Source organism: Suricata suricatta, chromosome 2, assembly GCF_006229205.1.
Source record: "Suricata suricatta isolate VVHF042 chromosome 2, meerkat_22Aug2017_6uvM2_HiC, whole genome shotgun sequence".
Taxonomy (NCBI): Eukaryota; Metazoa; Chordata; class Mammalia; order Carnivora; family Herpestidae; genus Suricata; species Suricata suricatta.
This window is the reverse complement of record NC_043701.1, coordinates 156499448-156524834: the sequence shown is the minus strand read 5'-3', so window position 1 is coordinate 156524834 and position 25387 is coordinate 156499448. Positions and strand designations below refer to the sequence as shown.

The window sequence follows — 25387 nt, the reverse complement described above, 5'->3', positions numbered from 1 at the left end:
GGGTTCCGAGTGCATGCGTCTAAGTGGGCACATACTCGCGGTGTGTGTGTGTGTGTGTGTGTGTGTGTGTGTGTGTGCGCGCGCGCGCGCGTATGCGCGCGCTCTTGTGCAGTGGGCCAGGGCCAGGTCCAGCGGTGGCCATCCTCCCGTCCCCTCCCCCGTAGCCCCCTGCCCGCTCGCGGCGCCTCGGAGGTTCCACCTTTGAAACTGTACGCTGCTGCTCGCAGCCGCCGAGTGGTCGTCGGGAGAGGGGAGGGGGTACTGGGGGAGGGCGGGGAGGAGTCTGTCCCTGGATGTGTGCTTTTCGATTGATGGATGACTGCCGGGTGGGAGCGAGCTTGCGGGGTGTGAGTGTGTGATTGTGCGTGTGTGTGTGTGTGTGTGTGTGTGTGTGTGTGTGTGTGCGCAGGGTGCGTGCGCGCGCGGGGCCTGCCCATTTTCCTCCTCGCAGCAGTCAGTTGGGAGCTGGAGGGAGGGAGAGAGGGAGACAGACGCAGCCAGCGAGAAACCCGAGAGGAGCCGAGCGCCCTCCGCCCAAGGCGCCCTCCCTCGGTCCGCACACAGGCGCCGTCGCTTGGAGGAGCAGGGTGCCTCCCAGCCCGCAAGGGCGTCGCGCGCGAGCCCGCGGTCTCCTCGGGGGCGCTGCCCCGGGACTGCACCTGGAGGCCGCCCTGGTAGGGGATGGTAAGCGGCTGCCGCGGTCTGGCACACCAGCGGGACGCGGTGAGGGCACCATGGCGCTGACTCCCGGGAGGGGGCCCTCGGCGGGACGCGTCCGACCCGAGCTCTGGCTGCTGCTGTGGGCAGCCGCGTGGCGCCTGGGTGCCACCGCGTGCCCCGCCCTCTGCACCTGCACCGGCACCACGGTGGACTGCCACGGCACGGGGCTGCAGGCCATCCCCAAGAACATCCCGCGGAACACGGAGCGCCTGTGAGTACGGCCCCCATCCCCACTGCTCAGGGAGCCCCGAGGTTACCTTCCCATCCGGCCGAGCTCCGGGCTGGGGTGGGGGCGGGACCGTTGGGGACCCGGCTCTTTGGCCAATAGACGGGTCAGTGCCTGCCAGGGTCCTTCTCGAGCCAGGAGCCGGCAGCACCCCTGTTTCCCTTTCCTGGGATTCAAAGGGCCCTGGCGGGGCTGTCAGCGCCCATCCTCACACCTGCACCCTGCACTCGACACTGGCAGGCCATTCCCACTGCGCCAGCACTTTATTCCTCCAGGGTGCCTGTGAATTGGTGCCAGCAAGCCTTCCTGGCACTCGGGGGAAGCTCCTCGCACTGCCAGCCACCTTTTGGGCACATGGGGCTTGGGCTGTGTTCTGAGCTGCAGGTGTGGACTGGGCTCCGTGGGCTAGCAGGCAGGTGATGGGCAGCAAGATGGGATGGAGTTGAAGTTTCCAGTCTTCCTTTTCTCGCCATTGTTTGCCCCAGAGCCTTAAGAATTCTTCTCTTGCAGGTGTCAGGCATTGGCCCCCCACCTCACATCCAGCCATCCCTAACCCAGGCAGACAATGGGACCTGGGGGATTTGGGTTTGGGGCCTGGGTTACTCCCAGAAAGGGGTAGGTATGACCTGGACTGAGAGCCCCATGAATAATGCCAAGAGGTCAAGAGCCTGGAGTGGAGACATTGATGATGAAAAGTCATCTAAAAATAATTTCTCTTCCCCTGTTCTCTCTTACTTCTAAATTCTTGAGGAAACTCAGCCCTTTCTAGACTGGCTGAGCTTTGTAGGGTGTGTGTGTGTGTCTGTCTGTGTGTGTGTGTGTGGTTAGCATGTATGCATGTTTATGGATCTACATAATTTGTTTTCCCAGATTCTCCTGCAGAATGTGTGTCTGTATGAATTCCTAGTATCCGTGGTGTCACCTCAGTACTGGGAGGCTGTGAGATTCCTTATACATGGGCCATGTGTGTAGGTTTTTGGTCACATGCAGGGCCTTTGTGCTGCCTGCAGAGGTGACTGCCTAGGGAGATTTTTGAACTGGACTTTGGAGAAGGCTGCCGGCTCCTTTGAAACCTGCCTCCTCCTTCTTCCCACACTCTGGGCAACTGCAGTGGCTCTCAGGAAAGGCGTAGATATCTCGATAACTTGAGCACATTTTCACGGCTCCCAGCTGGCCAAAGGCAGAAATTTGACCCTGGGGAGAGCTGTCTCCTGGATCAAACTCTGTACCAAGGTCAGCAATTAGTGAGCACACATTTGCCCCAGACTCTTCTTGGCTGAGTCTGAAAAATTCCCATGGAGGTTTCAGAGAATTTGCAATCTAGATGCAATCTAGATGGGAATTGGTGTGTGCGTGTGTGTGTGTGTGTGTGTGTGTGTGAGTGCGCGCGTGCGTATGTGTGTTGTAGGGCTGTGCAGAGATGCTGGCATGGGGAGAGGTTGGACAGAATCAAGTTTCCTTGGGTCAGCCTGTGTATTATCCTATGTGGCTATGGAGAGGGACTAAGGGTCAGAAATCTGCCTAGAGGACCCCTGAGGTTGCAGGGTTACCCTCCACACCTGTTTGCCCTGGACCTATTCTGTGTTCCTTTGCCGCATCCACAGGACATTTCTCTTGCAGCTGTTATCCTGGTGACAGCCTAGGTCTGCAGCACAGTAGCCCCTTGCCTTAGCATTTGGACCTGAATCCTGAGGTCATCTCATTTCTTGCTCTTTCTCTCCACTTTTAGTCTTGAGGCAGTGTCTGTTTTGGCATTTAGGAACTCTTGAGCTCTTCTGAGATCAGAATGAAATGGAAATGAAATTTCCTAGTGCAAAAGAAAGAGTTGGGTCTTCAATGGCTGAGGTTGCTGTGTGACCTTGAGCAAGTTACTTAACTTCTCTGTGCCTTACTTTCCATCCAGAAAAATGGGGCTGCTGATGGTTTTTGTGAGAACTGAAGATAATATATGGGAAACAGCCTGGTTCATTATGATGTTTACCAACTGAGATGTATTATTATGATAGGATCAGGAAAGAGTCTCTTTATTTAATTCAGCAAATATTTCACAGAACCAGGAACTACCCTTGGTGCTGAGGCTCCAGCAGGGAGTGAGCAAGTCCTTGCCTTTGAGAGATAAACAGGTGAGAGGACAAGGCAGGAGACACGTAACTGGGAGCTCTTGGGAGAGGGCCAGGTAGCAGTGTGAGGGGGCTGTGGTGGGACCATTGGGGTGGGAAGCACTTTTCTGGAGGGAAGGGGCTTCTCAGAGGATGGGCCATTTTATTAGCATACTTTGGGACCCAACAGTGGCTGGGTTGGAATATGCCAAGCAGAGATGGCAGGCAGTCCAAATAGAGGGAGTTCATGGGCAAAAGGCCCACAGGTGTGTGTGTGCCAGCCTGATGGGTGAGTGGACTGGCTTTGTCCTGGGGCTGCAGCATGTCACGTCCAGTGGGATGTGACAGGGCTTGAGGCTGGGAAGGAAAGGAAGAGTCAGGAAGTCCTCTCTCCTTCCCTCTCTGTCGCTCTCTCTCTGTCTGGATATTTCCTTTGGGGACTTCAGGGATGGCATCCAGGGGTGACTTCTCAGGGGGACGTGGCAGGGGAGGTCTCGTCTTTGCTGTGTGCAAAACTTCTCAGGCAGGGAAAGGATGCAGAAAGCAGAGGAGCCTGCCTGTGCAGTGGCTCTGAAGGGCCATTTGAGGAGAAATAGAACACCCCGAAAAGAGGCCTTGGTGGGAGCCCAGGCAGACTCAAAATAGCTGTAGCAAACGCCCTCTCTAATCGATAGGGGTGTCGTGCGGTGTTAGGGCCTGAGACAGCGGCTTCTGCGGCCGGGAGATTGGGAAAGATTGCAGCTGTGCAGTCGCCTTTTGTCTTCCGGGCAGTTTCTATGGCAGCCCGTGAGGCCCGGCAACTTTATGATCACATATCCCCTAACTCTGGGTCCAGCCCTGTCCCCCCAAGTGAGTAGCGACTGGTTTGCCGCAGGGACTTCTGGGAAAGGGCCAGGCAGGCTCCAGAGCTGTTGAGGAAATTGGTTCAGCCACAGGGGCTGTGGGGCTGGGTGAGGAAGGGATGCTGAACAATTCACTGCAATGGAACAATTAAAATACGGAGTGAGGGTTAGGGGTGTGGTGGAGGAGGCCTGGAAGCTTCTCTTTGTAGAATGCAGCCTCAGAGGGACCTGGCCATGGCCACTATTAATTGTCTTTTCTTCTCCTCAATGACTTTGATTTTCAGTTGGATTTTTTTTAATTTAGAAAAGTCATTTAGACTAGAGCATCCCGGAGAGTGATAAGAAGGGGATTCTCCCATCCACCCCAGGCACTTATATTCTTAGACTTGCCACAGACGGCCCTCGTGGGTGCAGGGAGCAGAGACAGCAGGGGCCCGAGGATGGTAAGGCCGGGAAGGGCGCTGGGGAAGGCTCGCTGGTCTCCATTGACGCCTTTGGACCAGCACAGTCTGCTGTTCGTTAGGTTTTGGGGACCCTTTCTCTTGCATCCTGGCCAGTGTGTCCACTGCCCTGGCTCCCTGCCTGCTGCAGAGGCCTGGAGGGCCCTCGCCTTTTCCTGGTCTGGCCCCCTGAATCTGGAGGCCCCCTTCAACAGGGCTGGGTGGCCTTGACCAAGGAAGACACCCCGGACAGCCTTCAGGAGCCTGTTTGGAATTCCAAAGAATGACTGGGTGGTGGTTGTGGAGAGGGGTCATGAAGCCATGTCTGCACTGTGGCCCCCCACGGGGAGGCTGCCTCTGAGTGGGGCTTGTGGCTCCAGGGGCTGGCGCTCTGGGCTTCTTGCTGGGCTCAGCATGACCTCTGGCAGGCCCCTGGTGCTGTCACTCCGTCTGATGAGACTCAGTTTCTCCATCTGTAAAAGGGGATAGTGATAGCTTTGCAGGTTGATGGTGAGGGTTAAGTGAGCCAATGCATGGAGAGGGCCTGGAACGGGGCTGTGTGAAGATGCTTTGCGATTTAGCCAGGCGATGTTATTATTTAACCTGAGAGGCTCAAGTAAAAGTGTGAGGGTTCTGGTGGGGCAGGAGACGGGTTGGGAGGGAAGCGTGTGAGGGTTGGCGGCACTGCAACATGCTCTTCTGCAATCAGGCTGCCCAGAGTGCTCCTTCCTTGGACCTGGGCAGCTTGGTCTCCTGCGGTTTGGAGGAGGGAACAGGGGGGTGGCCTGCAGGGATTCTCTGTAGGGTAGATGGTGGGAGGGCATGGCTCTGGAGCCAGACTGCCCAGGATTTTAGCCCTATTCTGCCACTCAGCAGCTGGGGGGACCTTGGGCAAGTTATGGGGCTTCATTCATTCATTCAACAGATAGCTGTCTATTGAATGTCTGCATCGTGCTGAGTGAATAGTGCCCGATGCAGTAAGGGAGGTAGAGATGAATGGCACAGTATGAGAATAAACACGTCATTGTAAACCGGGGTAAGTGCTCTGGATGGAGATGTGACTTCTCAGCACTCTGTTTCCTTGCCTGTAAAGTGAGGACGATGGCAGACCTGCTTGGCGAGGCTGGGTGTGAGGATTTGAACGTGGCAGTGCTGGGAGTAGCACTTTGCACGGGCCTGGCACACAGCGAGCGCCCCATAAATGGTAGTATTATTATTGTTATTAAGGTGACAGAATTGCAAGGACATGAAAGGAACCGGGGTGCCACTCAGTGCTGGGCACCAGCATGGCCCCGCTCCCTCGTCCCTCCCCCTGTAGCCTGTGCTCTGGATGTCCCCGAGAACACTGCCCCTGCCTCCGTGCCCATTTCGGATGGAGGCAGGGGGCTGGCCCTTGGGGATCCTGGCTGCCTGGGGCCGCCGGTGAAGGGTGGCGGGGATGGGAGGCTCCTACATTATTGGGAGCAGACGGGAGCTTGGCGGAGTTGCCGCCTCCAGTTCTGTGCCGGCATTAGCAGCTCGGCAGGGCTCTTGCTTAATGGGATTTTCTCCCCAAATGCTGTAATTATCGCCACACAAATACTTATTACCCCGAGCAGATGACGGCCGGGCCTTGGGCAGTAGCCAGGGAGCTGGGCTGTGCTGGAGGGTGGGGTGGAGAACTGGCTCCTCTTTTTGATGTAGTTTGCGACCCCCTCCTCTTCTTTCTGGAACCCAGCCTGTGGCAGACAAACAGCTGTTGGGCACCTGCCGTGTGCACAATGTTGAGAGAGGTCCAGAGTGCGGACCCATTCCCCAGAGATCTTGCAGGCTGCTGGGCAAGAAAGGTCTGTCTGCAAAAGAACAGATGTGCAAAGAGGTCTATAGGGACATAAAGCACAGTGGCCATTGGCGCCGGCTTTGGTGTGAGGACCGCCCAGTTTGAATCCCGGCTCTATCAACTGCCACCCGAGAGATCCCAGCTGGCTCACTAGTGGCTCAGTTTCTTCATCTGTAAAGTGGAGCCAGTGAGAGCATTTACCTTGCAGGGTTGCATTTGAATGAGATGCTCTGTGTCGAGTGTTTAGAATAATGCTGGCATATAGAAAGCAGTCCATCAGTGTCAGAGATGGAGAGATGGGAGTTGGGGGCGGGCACGAGGGGTAGAGGGGGTCTGAGGGCTGGGCAGGACTTAGGTGAGGGGAGCCTGGGGCACGAGGAGGTGAGTGCCATACATCTGGGCAGGAGAGTAAGGAGCAGATCTGCCGCGGGCACATTTGTGTTGGTGAGTTCTGAGAGAGTTGGTGAAGGTCATGGACGGGCACTGGACCATGGGAGCCATCAGAGGGGCTGTGTGTGTGCGTATAGCAGTTTTTATCAAAACTTCTTTTTTTAACTATTCAGTGATTTTTTAATCCCCAGAGTTGGGCAAACATCACTACAATCCAATTTTAGAGTATTTTCTTAACCCGAAAGACCCTCTTATGTTCTACGTAACTTCATATTTTGTTACAAATTTCAAGTTGCAACAAAAGTATAGGGAGCCTCAATATACCTATATATCCACATTCAGTTGTTACTATTTCCCCGTTTGCTGTGTCCTATACTATTCACAGGCGCAGTTTTGTTTTTTTAGGAACTATTTAAGATTAGGTTGGTGGGGGAGCGCCTGGCTGGCTTGGTCGGTGGAGCATGTGGCTCTTGGTCACGGAGTGGGGAGTTCAAACCCATGTTGGACATGGACCCTACTTAAAAAAAACATATTTAAAAAAAGATTATGTTGAAGATGTACGTTTTTCTGTCTAAATAGTTTGGTGTGTACTTTCTGAGAATAAGGCTCTCAAGATCAGAAAACTGAACCTTGCTTCGTTGTGATATCTCCTCCGCTGTTATGGCTGCACGTCTTCTGTTGCCTCAACAATGTCATCTGTGACTCCGAAGGGGTGTGTAGGATTACACGTGACATTCACTTGTTACAGCTCTTTAGTCCCCTTTAATTTGGACTAGTTAGTCGGGTTTTTTTTTTTTTTCTTGACCTTTACATTTTTGAAGAATACAGGCCAGTTATTCTGTGGAATGTCCCTCCGTCTGGCTTCATCTGCTCCACCCACATTATGTTCAGGTTATGCACTTCTGCCCGGTTATGCTAAGTAAGTGACACTGCGTCCTTCTCTGTGGGTCATGGTGGGACATCTGTTTGTCCCAGTATTGGTGATTTTCACTTTGATCACTCAGTAAGTTAGGGTCTTCCAGGCTTCTCTGCTGAAATGTTACTAATTTCCCCTTCATTATCAATAAGTAATTTGTGGGGAGGTACTTTGAGGCCACGTGGTAGCCTGTGCTTCACCGGACCTCCGCTGGTTTTGGCACCCGTCGTGGAGACACTTCTAATGTCCTCATTTCTTCTCTACTCGTTGGCGTTTTACCGTAAGAAGAAATTTCCCTTCTCCTCCATCCGTTTGTCTTTATAACAGGGTGGATGCATGGATTATTATTTTATTCCTTAGGTTGTTACTATCATTACTTATTTTGATGTTCAGAACGTCCCACGTTTTGGCTCTTGGGAGCCCCTTCAGGCTGTCCCTGTGTCCTTTTGCAAAGACCCTTTGAGCATTTACCCCCAGGGGTTTAGGTGGAGGGTGACAAGTGTAAAGTAGTGTTTTACGACATCCTGTTGTTTCCTGGCTCTGTTGTGGAGAAGACCAGCTGCCAGCAGGGCAGCCGCTTGGTTACGGCCACTGTGGTTTCTGGCTTTTCTGTGACAGTAGTTTCAGTGCCCTTGCTGTGATTTTATTCTTTAAAAAAATATGTAACAACTTATATCTTAAAATAATTTTAGACTTGCAGGAAAGTTGCAAAAATAGTACAAATACCCTACACACAGCTTCCCCTAATATTTTTTTCTTTTTTAAAGATTTTATTTATTTTATTATTTATTGATTTATTTTTTATTTGAGAGAGAGTGCATGCAAACAGGGGAGAGGAGCAGAGAGAGAGAGAGGGAGAGAGAATTTCAAACAGGCTCCACGCTCTGTGCAGAGACCCTGAGATCGTGACCTAAGCCGAAATCAAGATTCAGACACTCAACTGACTGAGCCACCCAGGTGCCTCAGATTTTATTTTTAAGTAATCTCTACACCCAATGTGTGGCTCGAACTCATAACCCCAGTCAAGAGTCGCATGCTGTATTGAGTCAGTCAGCCACCCCCTCTTCCCCTAATGTTAACATCTTTCTTGCCCATAGTGCAATGATCAAAATTAAGAAATTAATGTTGGTACAAGGCTACACACTTTATTTGGATTTCACCAGCTTCTTCTCTAGTGTCCTTTTAACTAAAAAAATTTTTTTCCCATGTTTATTTATTTTGGGGGAGGAGAGAGAGACAGACAGACAGACAGACAGACAAAGAACAAGCAGGGAGGGGCAGAGAGAATCCTGAGCAGGCTCTGTGCTGTCAGGACAGAGCCTAATGTGGGTCTCGATCCCAAGAACCATGAGATGGTGACCTGAGCCGAAATCAAGAGGAAGACATTTAACCGCCTGATCCCGCCATGTGCCCCAAGTGTCCCTCTTCTATTCCAGGATCCAGTCTGGGATTCCACATGGCATTTAGTTGTCTTTTCCCCACAGTCTCCTTTAGCCTGTGAGAATTTCTTAGTCTTTTCTTGCTTTTCAGGTCGTGGACACTTTCGAAAAGTACTGGTCAGTTCTTTTGTAGAAGACTCTTCAATTTGGCTTTGTCTGATGTTTCTCCCTGATTGGACCGAGGTGGTGGATTTGTGGCAGGAATGTGCCCTCCCCAGAGTAGCCTATCCGCGGTGGTGACGCTGAGAGGTCTATTTCCTGGTGATTTTAACCTTAATCTCTGCCAGGATGGTGTCTGCAGTTTTCTTCCCTGTGACATTACTGAATTCGCACTCGCAGTTAATAAATATTTGGGGGAGATACGTGGGGACTGCCGTAGGCTTTTTGTCCTCAAATTCTCACCTACTAATTTTAGCATCCATTAATGGATCTTGCCTGCAACCATTATTATCCAATTTTGATTTTCTATTTCCCTCATTCCTTCTACACTTATTAATTGGAATTCTTCTGGAAGGAAGAGCACTTTATTGCTTTTTAAGAAGCTGGTTTGTTTGATGGGCACCTTGGGTTTTGAGTTTCCTGAGGGCAGGGCTGTGTCTCATGTATCTTCCCCCCATTGTCTGGTGCATGGTAGGTGCTCAAAAAAGGTGTGTTCAATGAGGTGTTTTTTGTTTTGTTTAGTTTTGTTTTTTTAGAGCATTTAGCAAGACTTGGGGTGCCTGGCTGGCTCAATCAGAAGAGCATGTGACTCTTGATTGAGGGGTTGTGAGTTCGAGCCCCATGTTGGGTGTTAACAGATTACTTAAACTAATAAAACAAAAAAAATTGAACAAAATAAAATAATTCGGCAAGACATTTTATGGTTCTGATCTTTGCTTTAGAAAATACAGGCATCATGGTGGGCTGAATAATGGTCCCCAAAGATGTCCCTGTTCCAATCCCTGGAGCCCATGAATATGTTGCTTTACACACAGGTGGTTTGCAGATACAGTTAAGGATCTTGAGATGAGAGATGATCCTGGGTTATCAGGGTGGCCCGGATCTCATCACAGGGCCCCTGTAAGAGAGCGGCTGGAGGGACAGCTTCAGGAGGAGAGATAACAATGGAAGCAAGAGGTGGGAGGGGTGGGAGGAGGGGCCACAAGCTAAAAGGCGCCTCCAGGAGCAGGTCTGGACCAAGGCAGAAAGTACAGAGAGAGCCAATGAGAGGGTCGTGGGGCCCTAAGCCTCCAGGCTGGGGGAATGATATTGTGAATGGGGTGAACTTTGGGGAGTGCGGCTGATCCCGGAGAAGAGAACCTGACTTCTACTTCTTTTGTTTGACTTGCCAATAATCAGCTACACGAAAAAGGTGACCTTAAGGGTAGGGATAGGGGACAGTGACTCTAGAGTATGTGGACTGGAGGGACACTTGGGACGGCCTCCTGGGGAAGAGTTGGAACGGAATCTTCAGCAGGAATAAGAATTTCCTGGGTTGGAGGGTGGTTGGGCCTGGCTGCTCAGTTGGTAGAGTGTGCAACTCTCTTGATCTCGGGGCTGGGAGTTTGAGCCCCACATTGAGTAGAGATTCCTTAAAAAAAAAAAATCTTAAAAAAAAAAAAGGAATTTCCTGTGAAGCTGGTGTAAAATGCAGATTCTGAGACCCATCCCAGAGATGCTGTTCCAGCAGGTTTTTGACAAAGGTGATTCTGGCAATTCAGATGCAGGAGGGGCCCAGAACACAATCTGAGAGAAACGGCTATGTGGTGCTGGGGTTTCCTGGTAAGGAAAGTACCTCCTTTGAAGACTTGTGAGGCTTGCCTTTAGCTTCTGCCCACATTAAGACGGCAGGAGGTGAAATGGATGAAGGCGGTCTAAGGTTCTGACTTCCAGTTATAAAATCAGGAAGTCCTGGATGTCATGTTCAGTATGGTGGCTGCAGTTATTCATACTGTATTCCAGGGGCCCCTGGGGGGCTCTGTCGGCTGAGGGTCCGACTCTTGATTTTGGCTCAGGTCATGGTCTCATGGTTATGGGATTGATCCCTACATCAGGCTCTGAGCTCACAGCGCAGAGCCTGCTTAGGATTCTCTCTCTTTCTATCTCCCCAAACCCCACTCTCTCTCTCTCTCTCTCTCAAAATAAATAAACTTGCAAAAATAAAATGGGGGAAGGACAGGAGTTAGGGAAGGCAACAGGGGAGGAGGAGGTAGAGAGTGAGGAGGGCTCCTGGCTGGTTGTGGATCTGGACCTGGCCGAGTAGTTGTTGCCACACCAGAGAAGGAGTTTGGAGATGGGAGGGGGCTTCCCCTGGGAAGAGCGGACAGGCTGTCTGAGGACCGCTTCTGGACCTGTGGTGCAGGTTGCTGGCCAAGCTGGGCAGCTGGTTTCCTGGGACAAGTGGGAGGCAAAGGCAGATGGTTGGGAGTGAGTCTGTGGTGAGGAAGTCTGCGGGAGGGGAGAGCACACAGGAGCACCAAGGGGGACCAGGCTGGGGGGGAGCGGGCTTGGTAGCCAGCAGTTGGCAGTGTAGGGGCAGATGGACTAGAGCATGGAGGGGTGGGGGGCAATTTGGAAATGAGGAGCCAGACCCTTAGGGATGGGGAGATAGGTCAGAGAAGGAGAGCAGCAGCAGGGAATTGTGATGGGGTCAGCGGTCACCATGGAGAGTCCCCAGCCCAGGCCAGGCTCAGAGCTCTACTCAGCCCTCCTCTGCTCTTTTCCACTCACAACTGTCCCTAGGGGAAGGTAGTATCACTGCTCTGCTGAAGAGTAGGTTGGAGAGGAGTACCATGTGCCTGGGAGCACAGACTACTGGTAAGTGGGGTGCCCAGGGTCCCTGAGCCCTGAGGCTCTGAGTTGTGTTTGTGTTTAGTCTTTAAAATCTGACTACCACACCACGTATCTTACTAAGGCCTGGCTTCTTTCTTTCTTTCTTTCTTTCTTTCTTTCTTTCTTTCTTTCTTTCTTTCTTCCTTCCTTCCTTCCTTCCTTCCTTTCATTCATTCACTCATCAGATATTCATTCAGCACCTATAAAAAAAAGACCCCCGTCAGGGCTCAGCACTGGAGCAAAGAGGCAAACTGGTCACGACAGAGTTCTGCCTGCACATGTTTACAGGGTGGACCCAAGTGCAGGCCGGCATAGGGAGGGGTGTCCAGCCTCAGGGTGGGGGTTCAGTGAGCAGAGTCGGGGTGGGGGGGATGCAGGGAGGTGGTGGTGCAGGTGGACTCAGTGTCAGGGAGTTAGCTGGCGGATAGCTTCTCCGGGGCCTGAGGTGGGCAGTGAGTAGAGAGAGGGCTGGCCAGCAGTGGAGACAGAGGCCTGGTGGCAGGCAGTGGGGCCCTGGCCACAGGGCTGTGGTTTAGGGGGAGGCCCCAGACCTGGGAAGGGGATTAGCAAGAGCAAAGACAGGCCTCGGTAATGAAAAGACTGGGTGCAGTTTGCACCTCAGAACAGAACACACCATGGGATTGGAGTTAACAGCTGTGCCCTGACCACCTCACACCCACTAGGATGGCTGCTATCAAAACACAGCAAACACCAGTTGGTGGTGGGGGTTTGGAGACATCGGAACCCTGGTGTGCTATTGCTGGGAACGTAAAGTGGTGTAGCCCCTTTGGAAAACATTCTGATGATCCCTCAAAACATTAAGCAGAATTACCATATGATCCAGCAAGCGCACTGGGGATATGGCCAAAAGATTGAAAGCAGAGTCTCGAAGATAGTTGTACACACGTGTTCATAGCAGCATTGTTCACGCTGGCCAAGGGGCGGAGGCAGCCCAGGATCCACCTACAGACGAATGGGCACATAATGTGGCACACACATACACTGGCATATAATTCAGTCTTAAAAAAGGAAAGGAATTCTGACCCATGTTGCAACATGCATGAACTCGGAGGACATCAATGCTAAGTGAAATAAGCCAGTCACAAAAAGACAAATACTGTTATCATTCCACTCGTCTGAGGTACCTGAAATAGTGAAGTTCATAGAGACAGAAGCAGGATGGTGATTGCCAAGGTCAAGGGCGTTGGGGGAATGAAGAGTTATTGTATAAGGTGAACAGAGTTTCAGTTTTCCAAGGTAAAAATCTCTAGAGATCTGTTGCACAACAATGTGAATACACTTAATACTACTGAACTGTGCATTTAAAATGGTTAAAGCAGTAAATTTTGTTTTGTGTATTGTATTGCAATTAAAAAGAAAGAAAGAGCTGGGCTCTGGAGTCAGACATGCTGGGGCTTACCTCCTCACCCTACTTACCAGCTAGCTGATCCTGAACACGTTGCTTAAATGCTTTATGCCTCAGTCTCCTCATAATGTGAGTCAGAACAGATAATAAACCTTTGAGCCAGGTGCTCTCATGAGGCTTAAATGACTTGGCTTGGTTGCAATATATAGATGTTGCTTGTATTCTAACCAGGAAAGCAAGATGGGTCCCCAGGAGCCTGGGGCAGAGTGGGACCAGTAGCCACGTTGCCCTGGCATGGGGTCCCTAACTACTCATCCCTGGGATTTCCTGACTCCTTGCATCCTGGAGGGCAGTCCCAGCATCGGTACCAGGCCTGTGGGCTCTGCTGGGGTGGGAGGTGTTGGGGGAGCCTCCTGATTATGACCCACTGATGCCTGAGGACTGTGGGCAAGGCTCAGCCAGCTGGCAGGACCGTGTGCTGCGCTTTGGCTGAGTTATGCCAGCAGCCTCGGGGCTTGGTGGGCCAGATTGCTTATCAGCCTATTTTCACTCTATTCAGTGGACACCTACTGTGTGGAGGGTGCTGGGCACACAGCAGGGAGCAAACCAGGTGTGGCCTCTGCTTCTAGCCTGGCAGGAGACATGGCTTTTAACAAAGGACCTCATACTGCCCACAACTCCAAATTCCAGTCCCAGCTCCGGAGGAGGAGCTGAGTGAACACATAAAGGAAGCCAGTCTAGCGCAGATGTTTCAGTTGAAGCCCCGAAGGATGTTAGGAGTCAGTCAGGTGTGTGTGTTGGTGGGCAAGTGAGGAGGAAAGGACTGTTCTGGGCAGTTCTGGGCTGAGAGCAGCACACGCAAAGGCCCTGAGGCAGAAGTGCTGGTGCTTTGAAGGAAGTCAAGGAGCAGAGCTGAGGAAGCCCTGGGGGCTGGAATTTTCCTACTAGCCACTGAGTAAAAATCAGTCTTTTAACCCCTGGGCTCTGGGAAGTTGTTGGTAACACAGCAGTGTCCTCAATGTGTGGAGCTTTTCTTGGCTCTTGTCCATTTGGGGAGGGCATTTCTTTTTAAGCTTAAATTTTTTTTTAATTTTAAAAATTTGGCTAATTTATTTATTTATTAAAAAATTTTAAAACATTTATTCATTTTCTGAGAGACAGAGAGAGACAGAGTGTGAACAGGGGAGGGGCAGAGAGAGGGAGACAGAATTTGAAGCTGGCTCCAGGCTCTGAGCTGTCAGCACAGAGCCCAACGCGGGACTCCGAGTCACGGACCCTGAGATCATGACCTAAGCTGAAGTCGGACACTTAACCAACTGAGCCAAAAAGTGCCCCCAAATTTATTTTTAAATTGAAGTATATCAGACACACTGTTAGATTAGTTTCAGGTTTACAACGTAATGATTGGATAGGGAGAGCATTTCTTGTCTTTTTTTAGAGAGAGAGAAAGAGAGTGCAAGCCTGGTGGGGTGCAGAGGGAGAGAGAGAGTGAGAGAGAGAGAGAGAGAGAGAGAGAGAGAGAGAGAGAGAGAATTCCAAGCAGGATCTGTTACGCCCAAGACCACCAGGGAGTCTGAGACACCTATGCAAAAGCAAAGGGCGTTTATTTGGGCTTAAGCTCCATCTCTCAGACCTCACCAATGCAGTGGATCCGTGCTGAGAGCCCCAAACAAAGGCTGAGTAGGGTTTTTATGAGGTTTGGAAAAAGGGGGGGGGTTACAGAAAATTATGACATAGGTACAGTAATCTAATCATTATTGTATAACAGCCTTAGCAACAATTCTAACCTTATACATTGTCCAGAGTGTTCCTTGCTTTTGGCAGGACCCAATCATGACCTTTAGTATTTCTTTGAAAATAACCAATTACAGGGTGGGCCAAGGACCCCCACGTGGGGTGAGTAACTGGTTAATCTAGCATTAAGCAACAGGTAACTATCTATAGTTTCCATCTCCAGGCCTGTCCTTAGGAATGTTAAGTGTATTAGCTGGCCGCTTCTGATTGGGTGTCACTAGGGTGGTCACTTGTTGAGCAATATGTGCCCTTTTCCTGTTATTGTCTAATGATTCTGGGAAACCAAAGCTTAGGCCTTTAAGTTCAGAGGGGAAACTTGAAGCCTGTCATGGAGTCAGTTTGGTTCAGACTTGTGTCTTTCAGATCCATGCTCAGTGCAGAGCCAGACTGGGGCTCAATCCCACAACCCTGGGATCATGACCTGAACCCAAATCAAGAGTTGGACGCTCAACTGACTGAGCTGCCCAGACACCCCTGGAGAGCAATTCTTAATTAGTATAGTTTTTTTTCACCTTTGGTGGGGGAAGCAGGGAAACATTGGAAAATCCACTCAACCCATAGCTGTTTGAAATATGTCCATTTTAATGCAAATCTATTCATGCATTCAAGAAATAACTTACTGCAGCATCTATAAGGTGCAACATCTATAAGGTACAGCATCCATAAGTACATCTATAACATGTACTGTGTTGCACCCTGAGGATACAATGGCGAGAAAAACGGGACACAGTTCATGTCCTCAGGGAGCTTATAAACTCAGGTAGGAGCTGAGGTATCAATCAAGGAAGCCCCAAATCCATCTGGTTTGTGCTCCAGAAAAGGAGTTTGGGGTGTTCTGCAGGCCTGTGATAGCGAGTTTGACCTGATGAAAGGCAAAGTTGGAATCAGGCAAAGAGGAAGGAGTATTCCAGGCAGAAAGAGGGCAGTTCCAAGGCCCTGCCACAGGAGGGAGTGAATCAGAATGGGGAGTTCGGGCAGGATGCGTGGGCCTTGTAGTTCTCAGTAGAGATTTTTGTCTCCATTCCAAGAGCAATGGGGATTCCCTGAAGGGCTTAAGTGGGGAGTGACACAATCAGATGTGCATCTTGAAAGGCTCCCTCTGGCTGTGGCTAGGCGAACAGATTGGAGGGGAGCCAGGGGGAATGTGGAGCGCCCAGGCACTCGGGCGGGCGCAGTGACATGGGTGTGTTCAGCCTGTCATCTGTGGGCCCTGGCTGCGTAGGGAAGTTCTTCCCTCAATTCTCCCGTCTGGCTCTCCAGGCCATGGATTTGGCCAGGGTAAGGTTTCAAAGGACAGAGTAGAGGGACAGTCCCGCCCCGCCCAGAGGCCTGTCTCAGCTACTGTCAGAGCTGCAGGTTTATTTTTTTTGGAGATCCTGCAGGAAGGGATTTGGAGGGTGGCCTGAGCCTCCCCATGAGGCTGTTCTGGTCTCTAGGGAGCTAGCACTAGGCGTGGTGGAGCTTTAGGACAAGACATGATTGAGAGGCATGTGGGACCCCCAGAACACTCCGGGAGGGACCCAGGCTGCCTGTTCCTGCAGCTCTAGGAAATCCCGGGGGTTCTTTCAGTTTGTCACCAAACACCCAGGTGCTGGGGATCAGAGTTTTGCTTCCTGAGAGGATTCAAGAAATCCTTGTGTGTTTTTGTTTTTACCTTGGTAACTTTGCTTCAGAGGATTTTCTTCAAAATTGTTTACCACTGAGGTTTTTCTTTCAGGTGAGGACCACACAGGAGCTGATAGAAATCAATCTTGCCTCCAGAGTGCATTTCCTCCTGGGGGAGAAGGGCGGATGCGCACTCCTCACTTTTGGAAAAGAGAGAAGGGTCTTAGGGCATCCTCCCTGGGCTTTAAAGTACTGCAGCATGCAGGGCTGGGTGTCTGCTGGCCCTTCCCTGCTCAGTGGGGCCCTGCCAGTCCAGCCCCAGCCTGAGCCGAGCCTTGGGCACCGCCCTCCTGGGGGAGCCACGCTCCTTGAGGGGCATGACAGTGATTGTAGGAATAGTAAAATAAGCAGGTAATAGCGACGCAGAGGACACTGCTGTGTGCCAGGCACTGCTCTCGGTGTTTGAGAAATATTGTCTGTACACCTCACCACACCTCTAGGACGGGGGTCTTATCATTATCTTGATTGTACAAATGGGGAAACCGAGGCACAGGGAATTCAAGCTACATGTCCAGGTTTCACAGCTAGTGATGGTGGAACAGGAATTCGAAGCCAGATAGTTTGTCTCCAAAGACCAAGCTCTTGGCCACTAAGAACACTCATGGCTCAACTGGCCGGGGAGCCCTGACACAGCTCCTTAGGCAGAGTGCACAGTCTTATTACCGGGCCGCAGTGTTTCCTCTGCAAAGCCTCCAGGTTGTCTTTCATGAGCACTTGGGGTGAGGGACAGGCTTGGTAGCGTCTGTGGGCCAGAGGCATCGTGGTGCAGAGAAAGAGGAGGGAATCACTCCGGCCTGGGTTTGATGCCCACCCCTAATTAGCTGTGTGGCACTGGGCAATTGCTTCAGCAGTCTGTGCCTCCGTTTCCTCATCAGCAAGGGAGAGAGAACACACCTTATCTCACTGTGAGGGGGAGAGTGAGTGAGATGAAGCGTGCTAGGAGTTAGGCTCAGAGCTCGCACTCAGTGGGGGCCCAGCAGGGAGGAGGGGTGGGCGTGGGCTGTGGCGGCAAGAACCTTAGGGAGCCCAGGTAGCTCTGGATCTGGGTTCTTCTGGAAACCAGACTGGGAACCGCCCTGGAGGCTCTCCGGATCTGGCTGCTCTGGCTGCAGAGGTCTTAAGGTCACAGCAGCCTCTCTCAGCTTCCCTTTCCCAGGGGGCTTACTGGGGAGTCTCCATGGCAACACAGAGGGACCACCTGTTGGAGGAGTCAGGCACTGGAGAAAAACGACCTCCATGCCTCATTCCAGCAGCCTCTGCCGAGGGTTTGAGGGCAAGCTGATGGCCCACATTGGAAACTAAATCCCGGCTGCCCTGAGCTACCCCGTGGAGGTCATTCTCATTCTCTCGGCCTAAATGGCCTAAGTGGAGATAATGCCTCTTTAAGCAGCAGCCTTCAGACCCGGCTGCCTGCTGAGAGCTGCCTCTGCCGCCCAGTCTGCCTGTAGAGGGCTCTCCCCTGAGAGGAGGCACTTAGCTCCCGGGTCAGAGAGCTGGAGAGGGAGGCAGGGGGCTGGGTGGGCTTGAGCGTTATGGCCATTCTTGTCGGGAAGCTGCCAGCAGGGCCTCCTGAGAGAGAGACTGTATCTGCGCTGTTGTTTCTCTGGCCTGCCTGGCCCAGGTCTTTTCTTGCATGGGGGTGGAGCAGGGAGCAGGAAGTGAGGAGGAGAGGGTGGAGCCACCTGATGGTGGCTAAGGAATGGGTCCGGGGTGTGCGCAGGGGCTGGTGCAAGATGCTGAGAAGAGAGGCAGGTGAGTATGATACGTCACCGCCACCGAAGTCCCCAGTGAGATCTCTGTGCCCACCCCCGCCCAGGGCCCACCTTGTGGGAATTCCATCCTCAGGGGTTCCTGACTTCCATGTTGGGCCTTGTTCAGACAAGCCTTAACATTTTCCTTTGCCTCAGCTTTGCTGTCTGTGAAATGAGCAATTTGTTGAAGTCAATTGCCTCACAAGCCATGGTTGCCACGAGAAAGAATGAGCCAGTCATAACGTTCATCAGCTTTTTCATGACTTTTGACTGAGTGATATCGTCTCTAGGAAGGTATCCCTCCCAAATGCCCACCCAGCTTTCGTCGGTGCTGTTTCTAATTGAACAATACCCATAACCGGGGATCAGGGGGTGCCCCAGTAACTTGATATATTCGGAGGCAGGGGTAAGTGATGGCCACTCAGAAACCATCAGTGGGAAGTGAACAGGGGGTAACATGGTAGAAAGGGAGTACAGAGCACTCCCTCGTCCCCACATCTTCAGAACCTTGTAAACTGCAAACAGTACATCTTCAATAAATATGTTGAATTATTTCAACGATATGAAAATTGTATCCAAAGAAAACAAGCTTGGGAGAAACTATTCTAGAATGTTAACAGAGGTTGATTCTGGATGAGGAATTTATGTGTGATTAAAAAATATTTTTAATGTTTATATTAGAGAGAGAGAGACAAAGAGAGCGAGCGAGCGAGTGGCAGGAGAGAGAGGGAGACACAAAATCCAAAGCAGGCGTCGGGCTCTTTGCTGACAGCCTGGAGCATGCTTCGGATTCTATGACTCCCTCTCTCTGTGAGCCTCCCCTGCTCATGCTCTTTTTCTCTCTCTCAAAAATAAATAAACGAAAAAAAATTTAAATGTTGCTTTATGTCCATTTTTTAAAAACATTTTTGCTCTTGTAATCAGTACTGACAGATCTTTATAATACAAAAATTAAAACAATTAAGATTTGCTTGTGGCTTGGGGTTTGGGTTGAAGGTTCCAGCAGGACGGACCAAAGGAAACCAGCCGCCCTTGTGGAGGAAAGCAGTTTTCAGGGCTTGTTGATGAGGTTCTTGACGCTTGAAGCGTGATTGTGCACAAAAGGAGCAGGTTGGGGGCTGGGGCGCACAGGGGAGGCTCCGAGGTGCCAGGGAGGATACTTAGTTCAGTAAAAAAGACCCTCACAATGCAAAGAGCCCATCTCATGTGGAGCGAGCCCCCTCGCAGCATCTAGGCCGGAAAGTGGCTCGGTCTGGGGCTCTCATCAGTGGCCCTGTTACCTTGGAGAGGCCTCAAGCCCCTTGGAGAGATCCTGTTAGAAGAGAGAAGAGCAGAGGATGAGTCTTTCCAGCTGCTCCTCAGGCTCAGGAGCCAGGCTCGGGGAAGGGTGGAGAGAGTGGTGGGCTGAGTGAGGTATCAGCTGGGCGCAGGCCTGGCCTGGTGGAAGAAGCCTGGCCCTGAATCCGACGGCCGTGTCCAGATCTCTGCTCTGTCATGTACCAGCTGGTGACCTCCGGGGGACACCTGACCTCTTTGAGCCGCAATTCGATCTCCTTGTCTGTAAGATAGGCACCGTAACTACTGCCAGCCCTGCAGGAGACGTGCACAGAGCTCTGTTTCTAGAGTGTGCGGAAGCTGATAACATACGTTGTTCTTAGTGGATGCAACTCCAGAATATCATCTAGGCCAAACACACTTCCTAAACGCTTAGAGGAGAGGGAACTTGCTGATTTGCAAAGTAGCCTGGTTTGGGGCTGACCTGTCTTGGTAGGCGAGGAGGCTGGGCTGCAAGGGAGCATGGTGAGTGCTTGGGACGGGGGTAGTCAGCTTGTTGCCAAGCCCGTGAGTGACTGTGACGTGGTGAGAAAGAGCAGGAGGTGGCGTGGATATGGACACAGAGCTGCCACAGGGAGACAGACCAGAGGTGGAGGTGATTTGAGGCTAGGCCTGACTGAGATTCTGCCGTGTGTGGCTCAGTGGAAGAACTTTCTGGGGAGTGTGGTTGCTGCCTCCTGGAAGGACCTGCTTTTCTGGGGCTGTGCTAGCTCCCTGTGAAGAGAAGTGGCCTGGCAGAGGCCAGTGAGTTTCCCTGGGAGGCTCAGCAGGGACCAGATGGCTTCTAAGGTGGGGTTCATGGCCAAGGTGCCCGGTCATGGTTGGGGAGGGCTGAGGAGGAACACATGTAGCCTTGAAAGGGAAGGAAGGGCCAGAGGCTGGGGTGGTGTGGGGAGAGGAGCCACTGGAGTTCAGGCCTGGCCCCAAGATCCAGACAGTGGGCCCCCTGCCCTCCTCGGCCCTGCCCTCTTTCCCCTCAATGCAAGACTGACCTTGTGGCCGGCTCCTGCGTGTGGGCCTCCCTGGCTCCCTGTCTTCCTCGGCTTGCTTTCTCAGGCCCTCTGTGATCTGGACTCCTATCCCCCCAACTCTGTTTCCCACAGCTCCCAACTCCCAGCCTGTCACCTCCCTCAGCCCTCTGATATTTTGGGCTGCTCTTTTTTCCTGGACTGTCCACTCTGTCCCTCTCACTCTGCACACCTGCCTTGTCTTTTAGGCCTTGGGGCCCATGTCCTCAATCTCCTTAAAATGCATGGCCCACCCTGCTCTCTCCTGCTCACAATATGGACAGCTTGGCAGAGCCAGAGCCACCAGATAATAGCGGTGGTGTCTGCAGGGGCCCTTTTCAAGCACAGGCCTCACTCTTTACTTGTTTATGCCCCATTCTAACTTATGAGATAGTCACGGTTATTATCCCCACTTCATAGATGAGAAAACTGAGGCTCGGTGAGGATTCCACCTGAATGGCCTCCAGTTGTCTAGTTTCCAAATTCTCCCCTGCATGAATGTCTTATCTCTCCAAATAGCCTGAGCTCTTTCTGGGCAAAAGCCATGAGTTTGGCTTTCACATCTCTCCCAGCAGCGAGCCTATACCCTGTGCATTTCCCTGGCTGCACATCGGCTGCAAAGATGGGCCTTAGCTCATTGGGCCTCAGCATAGACTTGGTCCCGAGGCTTGGCTGGGTAGCACCCAGCCCCATTGATGAGATGACAGGCTGGAGGCAGTGGAGAGGGAGCACGGAGCTGAGCCCTGGCCTGGGGGGCCACCCTGGGCATCTCACCATTTTGTTCTCTCCTTGCCTCCACCAGGGAACTCAACGGCAACAACATCACTCGGATCCATAAAAACGACTTTGTGGGGCTCAAGCAGCTGCGGGTGCTGTGAGTAACCTCCCTCCTGCCCCTACCCTTGGCAATGGCTCTGTGGCTCCCGGGCAGAGTCCTGGCTGTGGGCTGTAAGGGCATAGGCCAGCACGGCCTATCCCTGTAGAGTCAGTCTTCAGATGCCCTGAGGGGGGTGGGAAGGAAGTTCGGGGGAGTCCTGCCACCTAGGAGCAGCCACCGCCTTGCACACGGCTGAGCACTTGGGCATGGCATAGGCACCAGTGGTCGCTGCCTGGCAGGGTCTGGGCCCAACAGACGGGGCATCTTGTCTATTGGTTGTTTCCTGGAACGAAGGGAGACCAGGTAACCACGAGGAATCTTTAGGCTTCTGGCTTAGCCTGCTGGGGCTGCCATAACAACGCCCTCACCCGTCCCCCACACCGATGGGGCAGCTTAAACAACAGGAATTTACTTTCTCCCGGTCCTTGAGGCTGGAAGTCTATGATCGAGGTCCCATCAAGGTTGTTTGTAGTGAAAACTCTCTTCTTGGCCACCTTCTTGCTGTGTCCTCACACGGCCTTTCCTCTGTGTGTGCACAGAGAGAGGTCTCCGGTGTCTCTTTCTCTTCCTATAAGGACACCAGTCCTATCAGATCAGGGCCCTAACCTGATGACCTCATTTAACCTTAATTACCTCCCTAAAGGCTCCATCTCCAAATCACAGTGGGGATTAGGACTTTAATGTATGAATTTTGGGGGATGCATTTCAGTCTATAACATTCTCCATAGTTCTTTTGACTCTGTGCCTCAGAAAGACTTCCCAGCAAGGCTACAGCTCCCCTGACTTGAGAGGGTAGGTGAGTGGGGGAAGTTGAGGATAGACGTGACCTGACAGTGGCAGATACTGGAGGTGCTGGGTGTGGCTCCATTGGCGTTGACCACCGGCCAGCAAAGGAGCCATCTGCAGCATTTCCCTTGCTGGGTTGGGCAGGGGTGAGGAGTGAGGAGTGAGGAGGGGAAGGGGTGGATCCCTTCATCTCTTCCTGCTCTGTTCCTCTCAGACACATGCATGCATTCTGACACATTCAACATCAGACAATCATAGGGTCCTCACCCCTGCTCTCAGGGTAGTGCAAGGGTCCTGGGGCCTCAGTTCTCTCAGAACTACTTTGCAGCTCTGAGGGTCTTTGGTGGGCTGGGGACCTTGTGGTCTCCATCTTCCTTGGGGTCATAGCTGTCCGTTGCTGGGCAGGGGTCTCCGCTGTTCCAGAACCCGCTGATCTTTGACTCCTTCGCAGGTTCTAGGAATCTTTGCTGAGTGTGGGAAAACTCTCCCTCCCTCCTGGCATCACCCCAACTGCTCCAGGCCTCCAGCATGAGCTCCTTGGAAACAAGGTGGAAGAGAAGTGTGTGGTGGCAGCTTCTGCCCCTGTCCTACCCTCAAACCTCCTCTGAGATCCATGTAGGACCTCAAGCCACCTGCTTGAGTGTGGACAGGGGAAAACCACAGGGAGGAAAAACATACTTGACTGTGTCCAAAATTACCATGCAACAAGCAAACCACCTGCCAGCCGGATGCTCCAGGCTGCAGGCATGTTGGTGGTGAGGAGGTGCCACCTCACAGAGCCAGGTTGTTGAGTGGGCAGCAGATGGGGCCAGGTGGCATGGGAGTGTGGGCCGAGGTGCTGTCTGCCAACAGTAGTGTGTTTGCTGCACGTGCGGGCTTTGCCCTGTTGGCACAGGCTCCCCACCCCCTGCTACTGGCCCATCCCCCTGCTCTGCCCCTTGGACATGTGCCCTCTGGGCTGAAGGAGGGCACGTGTGCCAGCAGTCTGGCATTGACCCCTGCTGCCTGGGGCCCAGCTACCCAAGACAAGGATGTCTGTAGAGCCGTGGCCTGGTGCTCTGATGTCCTGTGGCCTGGCGGCTGTTTCAGAGGGATCGGCATGGGCTCGGGGGCTGGAAGTGCATTTTGCTGTCAGGGCTGAGTGTGCCGATGAGCCAATGGTCAGGAGTCTGCGAGGCTTTGAGGCAGTTTTTTCAGCTCGGGCCGGGACACGGGTCTGCATGTATCTTGGGCCCTGCTCCTGTTTCACTCCTTGTGCCATCTGTTGCTGAGTCCCTGTCCAACATCCTGCAGCTGTCCTGTCTCTTTGCCTCCCCAGGCAGCTGATGGAGAACCAGATTGGAGTGGTGGAACGGGGGGCTTTCGACGACATGAAGGAGCTGGAGCGGCTGTAAGTATCTTGGGTGCAGGCTCGGGGCGGCGGGGTGGCGCTGAGGGCACACGACGGCTGAGCCTGGCAGCGAGGGCGGTGTGTAGGGAGAGGACTGCACTGCCTCCCACCTGCTGATGGGAGCCAGAGGCAGCCGCAGCCATGGATGCTGTCACAGTGTCGTCATGAGATGAGAGCAGGGACAAAGCTGGAGGGTGTCCACACCCCACATCCTAAGTGCAACCATCTTTGTTAGTTTTCCCTGAGAATACATTATGGAGAAAATCTGCGCAGTGCAGAGGAAGTGAGATCGCTTCCTACCATCTCAGACCCACCGATGCCGTAAGGAAGAAATGCTGTGCAAGGGGACTGTCGGGGAAGGTACAGCGGCCGGCCACCTGAGGATTTGTGTCTTGGAGGTTCAGGGCCACAGCACAGAAACTGGAAGGTGGAAGTGTTTCTGATTTACATGGTTTGCTCCATATGGGGCTTTTGCACTTGAAAATGGGTCTTGATTGATGTTTGCATTTTAGGTTGGCAATAATGAAAAGAAAAGGCAATGTGGTATGAGCAAGGTAGGGGATGGACTCTCAAGTTCATGGCCGTCACTGGTCTCTTTTTTTCGCTTTGGTTTGTCTGTCAAGAGGTGCACAGTCCTGAAGTTCATGTTCTTTGAACCAGAGAGTCCTATTTTATTTTAAGGAAATAATCAGAGACATGGCTAAACATTTGCATATCAAGGGGATATTCATGGCACATTATTTAAATACAAAGCAGGAAAAAAATGGCAAACCATTCTGGTGAGGACATAAGGTATCAGATTATGTTTTTCTTTTTTTTTCCTTAATGTTTTATTTATTTTTGAGAGAGAGAGACAGACAGACAGACATTGGGAGCAGGGGAGGGTTAGAGAGAGAGGGAGACACAGAATCTAAAGACAGGCCCTAGGCTCTGAGCTAGCTGTCAGCACAGAGCCCGATGTGGGGCTTGAACCCATGAACAGCGAGATCATGACCTGAGCCAAAGTCAGATGCTCAACCAACTGCACCACCCAAGCGCCCCATTAGATCACATTTTTCAAGAACAGTTAAGACCATTGGAACGTGCTCACAACATAATAGTGAATGAAAAAGGCAGGAAGTGACATTCATGTAATTTAATCAGCTTGTATGTACATAGAATACAGGAAGAGGAAAATTATTGGGAATATTAACGCTAATTACATGGAGTGGTGGGATAGTTTTATTCTTTGTGCTCATCTTTTTATGAATTTTCTTACAATGAGTTTATAATTATAATTCTAGCTACTGTTGATTGCTTTACTTTGTGCCAGGCACCAAGATGAGCTCTTTGCCCTACAATATCTCACGTAATCCTTAAAACAACACAGTGGTCAGTGGTATTTTACAGATGAGAAACGAAGATGTGCTGCAATTAAAGCACTTGTGTTATTAAGTGATTATTCAGTGATTAAGTGCAGAAGAAGGGATTAGAACCCGGATCATTTTGCCTCCAAAGCCTGAGATCTTAATGACTATGACCTCATACCTCACTCTTCTGTTTCACTTCAAAGAAAGTGAGGTATTAAATAAAGGGAGAAGAATATGGCTGTCTCCTTGCCATCCTGCCTCCTGGAAGACATTCAAGGTGATCTTTCGTCCGTGTTCCTCATCCAGGCATAAACCTGAGCGATAAGGAGCCTGCAGCTAGGACAGACAATTAGTCTGTTTGTTTT

The 25387-nt window shown here is 51.8% G+C and overlaps 1 protein-coding gene and 1 long non-coding RNA gene across 3 annotated transcripts in view; one reads left to right on the top strand and one right to left on the bottom strand.

Moving 5' to 3' along the window:
- Positions 1–385: 385 nt before the first annotated feature.
- The window catches only part of SLIT1 (slit guidance ligand 1), a 171264-nt gene continuing 146262 nt past the window's right edge, over positions 386–25387 (top strand). The window contains exons 1-3 of the mRNA XM_029932319.1: positions 386–931; positions 21423–21494; positions 23602–23673. Of these exons, the coding sequence (XP_029788179.1) occupies positions 735–931; positions 21423–21494; positions 23602–23673 (341 nt within the window). The 5' untranslated portion in view covers positions 386–734. The remainder of the gene's footprint in view (positions 932–21422; positions 21495–23601; positions 23674–25387) is intronic.
- On the bottom strand, positions 5939–13367 carry LOC115285743. 2 transcript variants are annotated; one of them, XR_003905674.1, is made up of 3 exons: positions 13140–13367; positions 12535–12665; positions 5939–6159 (listed from the first exon to the last, which is right to left on the bottom strand). It is a non-coding gene; the product is annotated as an uncharacterized LOC115285743 (long non-coding RNA). The 2 variants fall into 2 exon arrangements; XR_003905675.1 differs by lacking the exon at positions 5939–6159 and adding an exon at positions 11862–11902.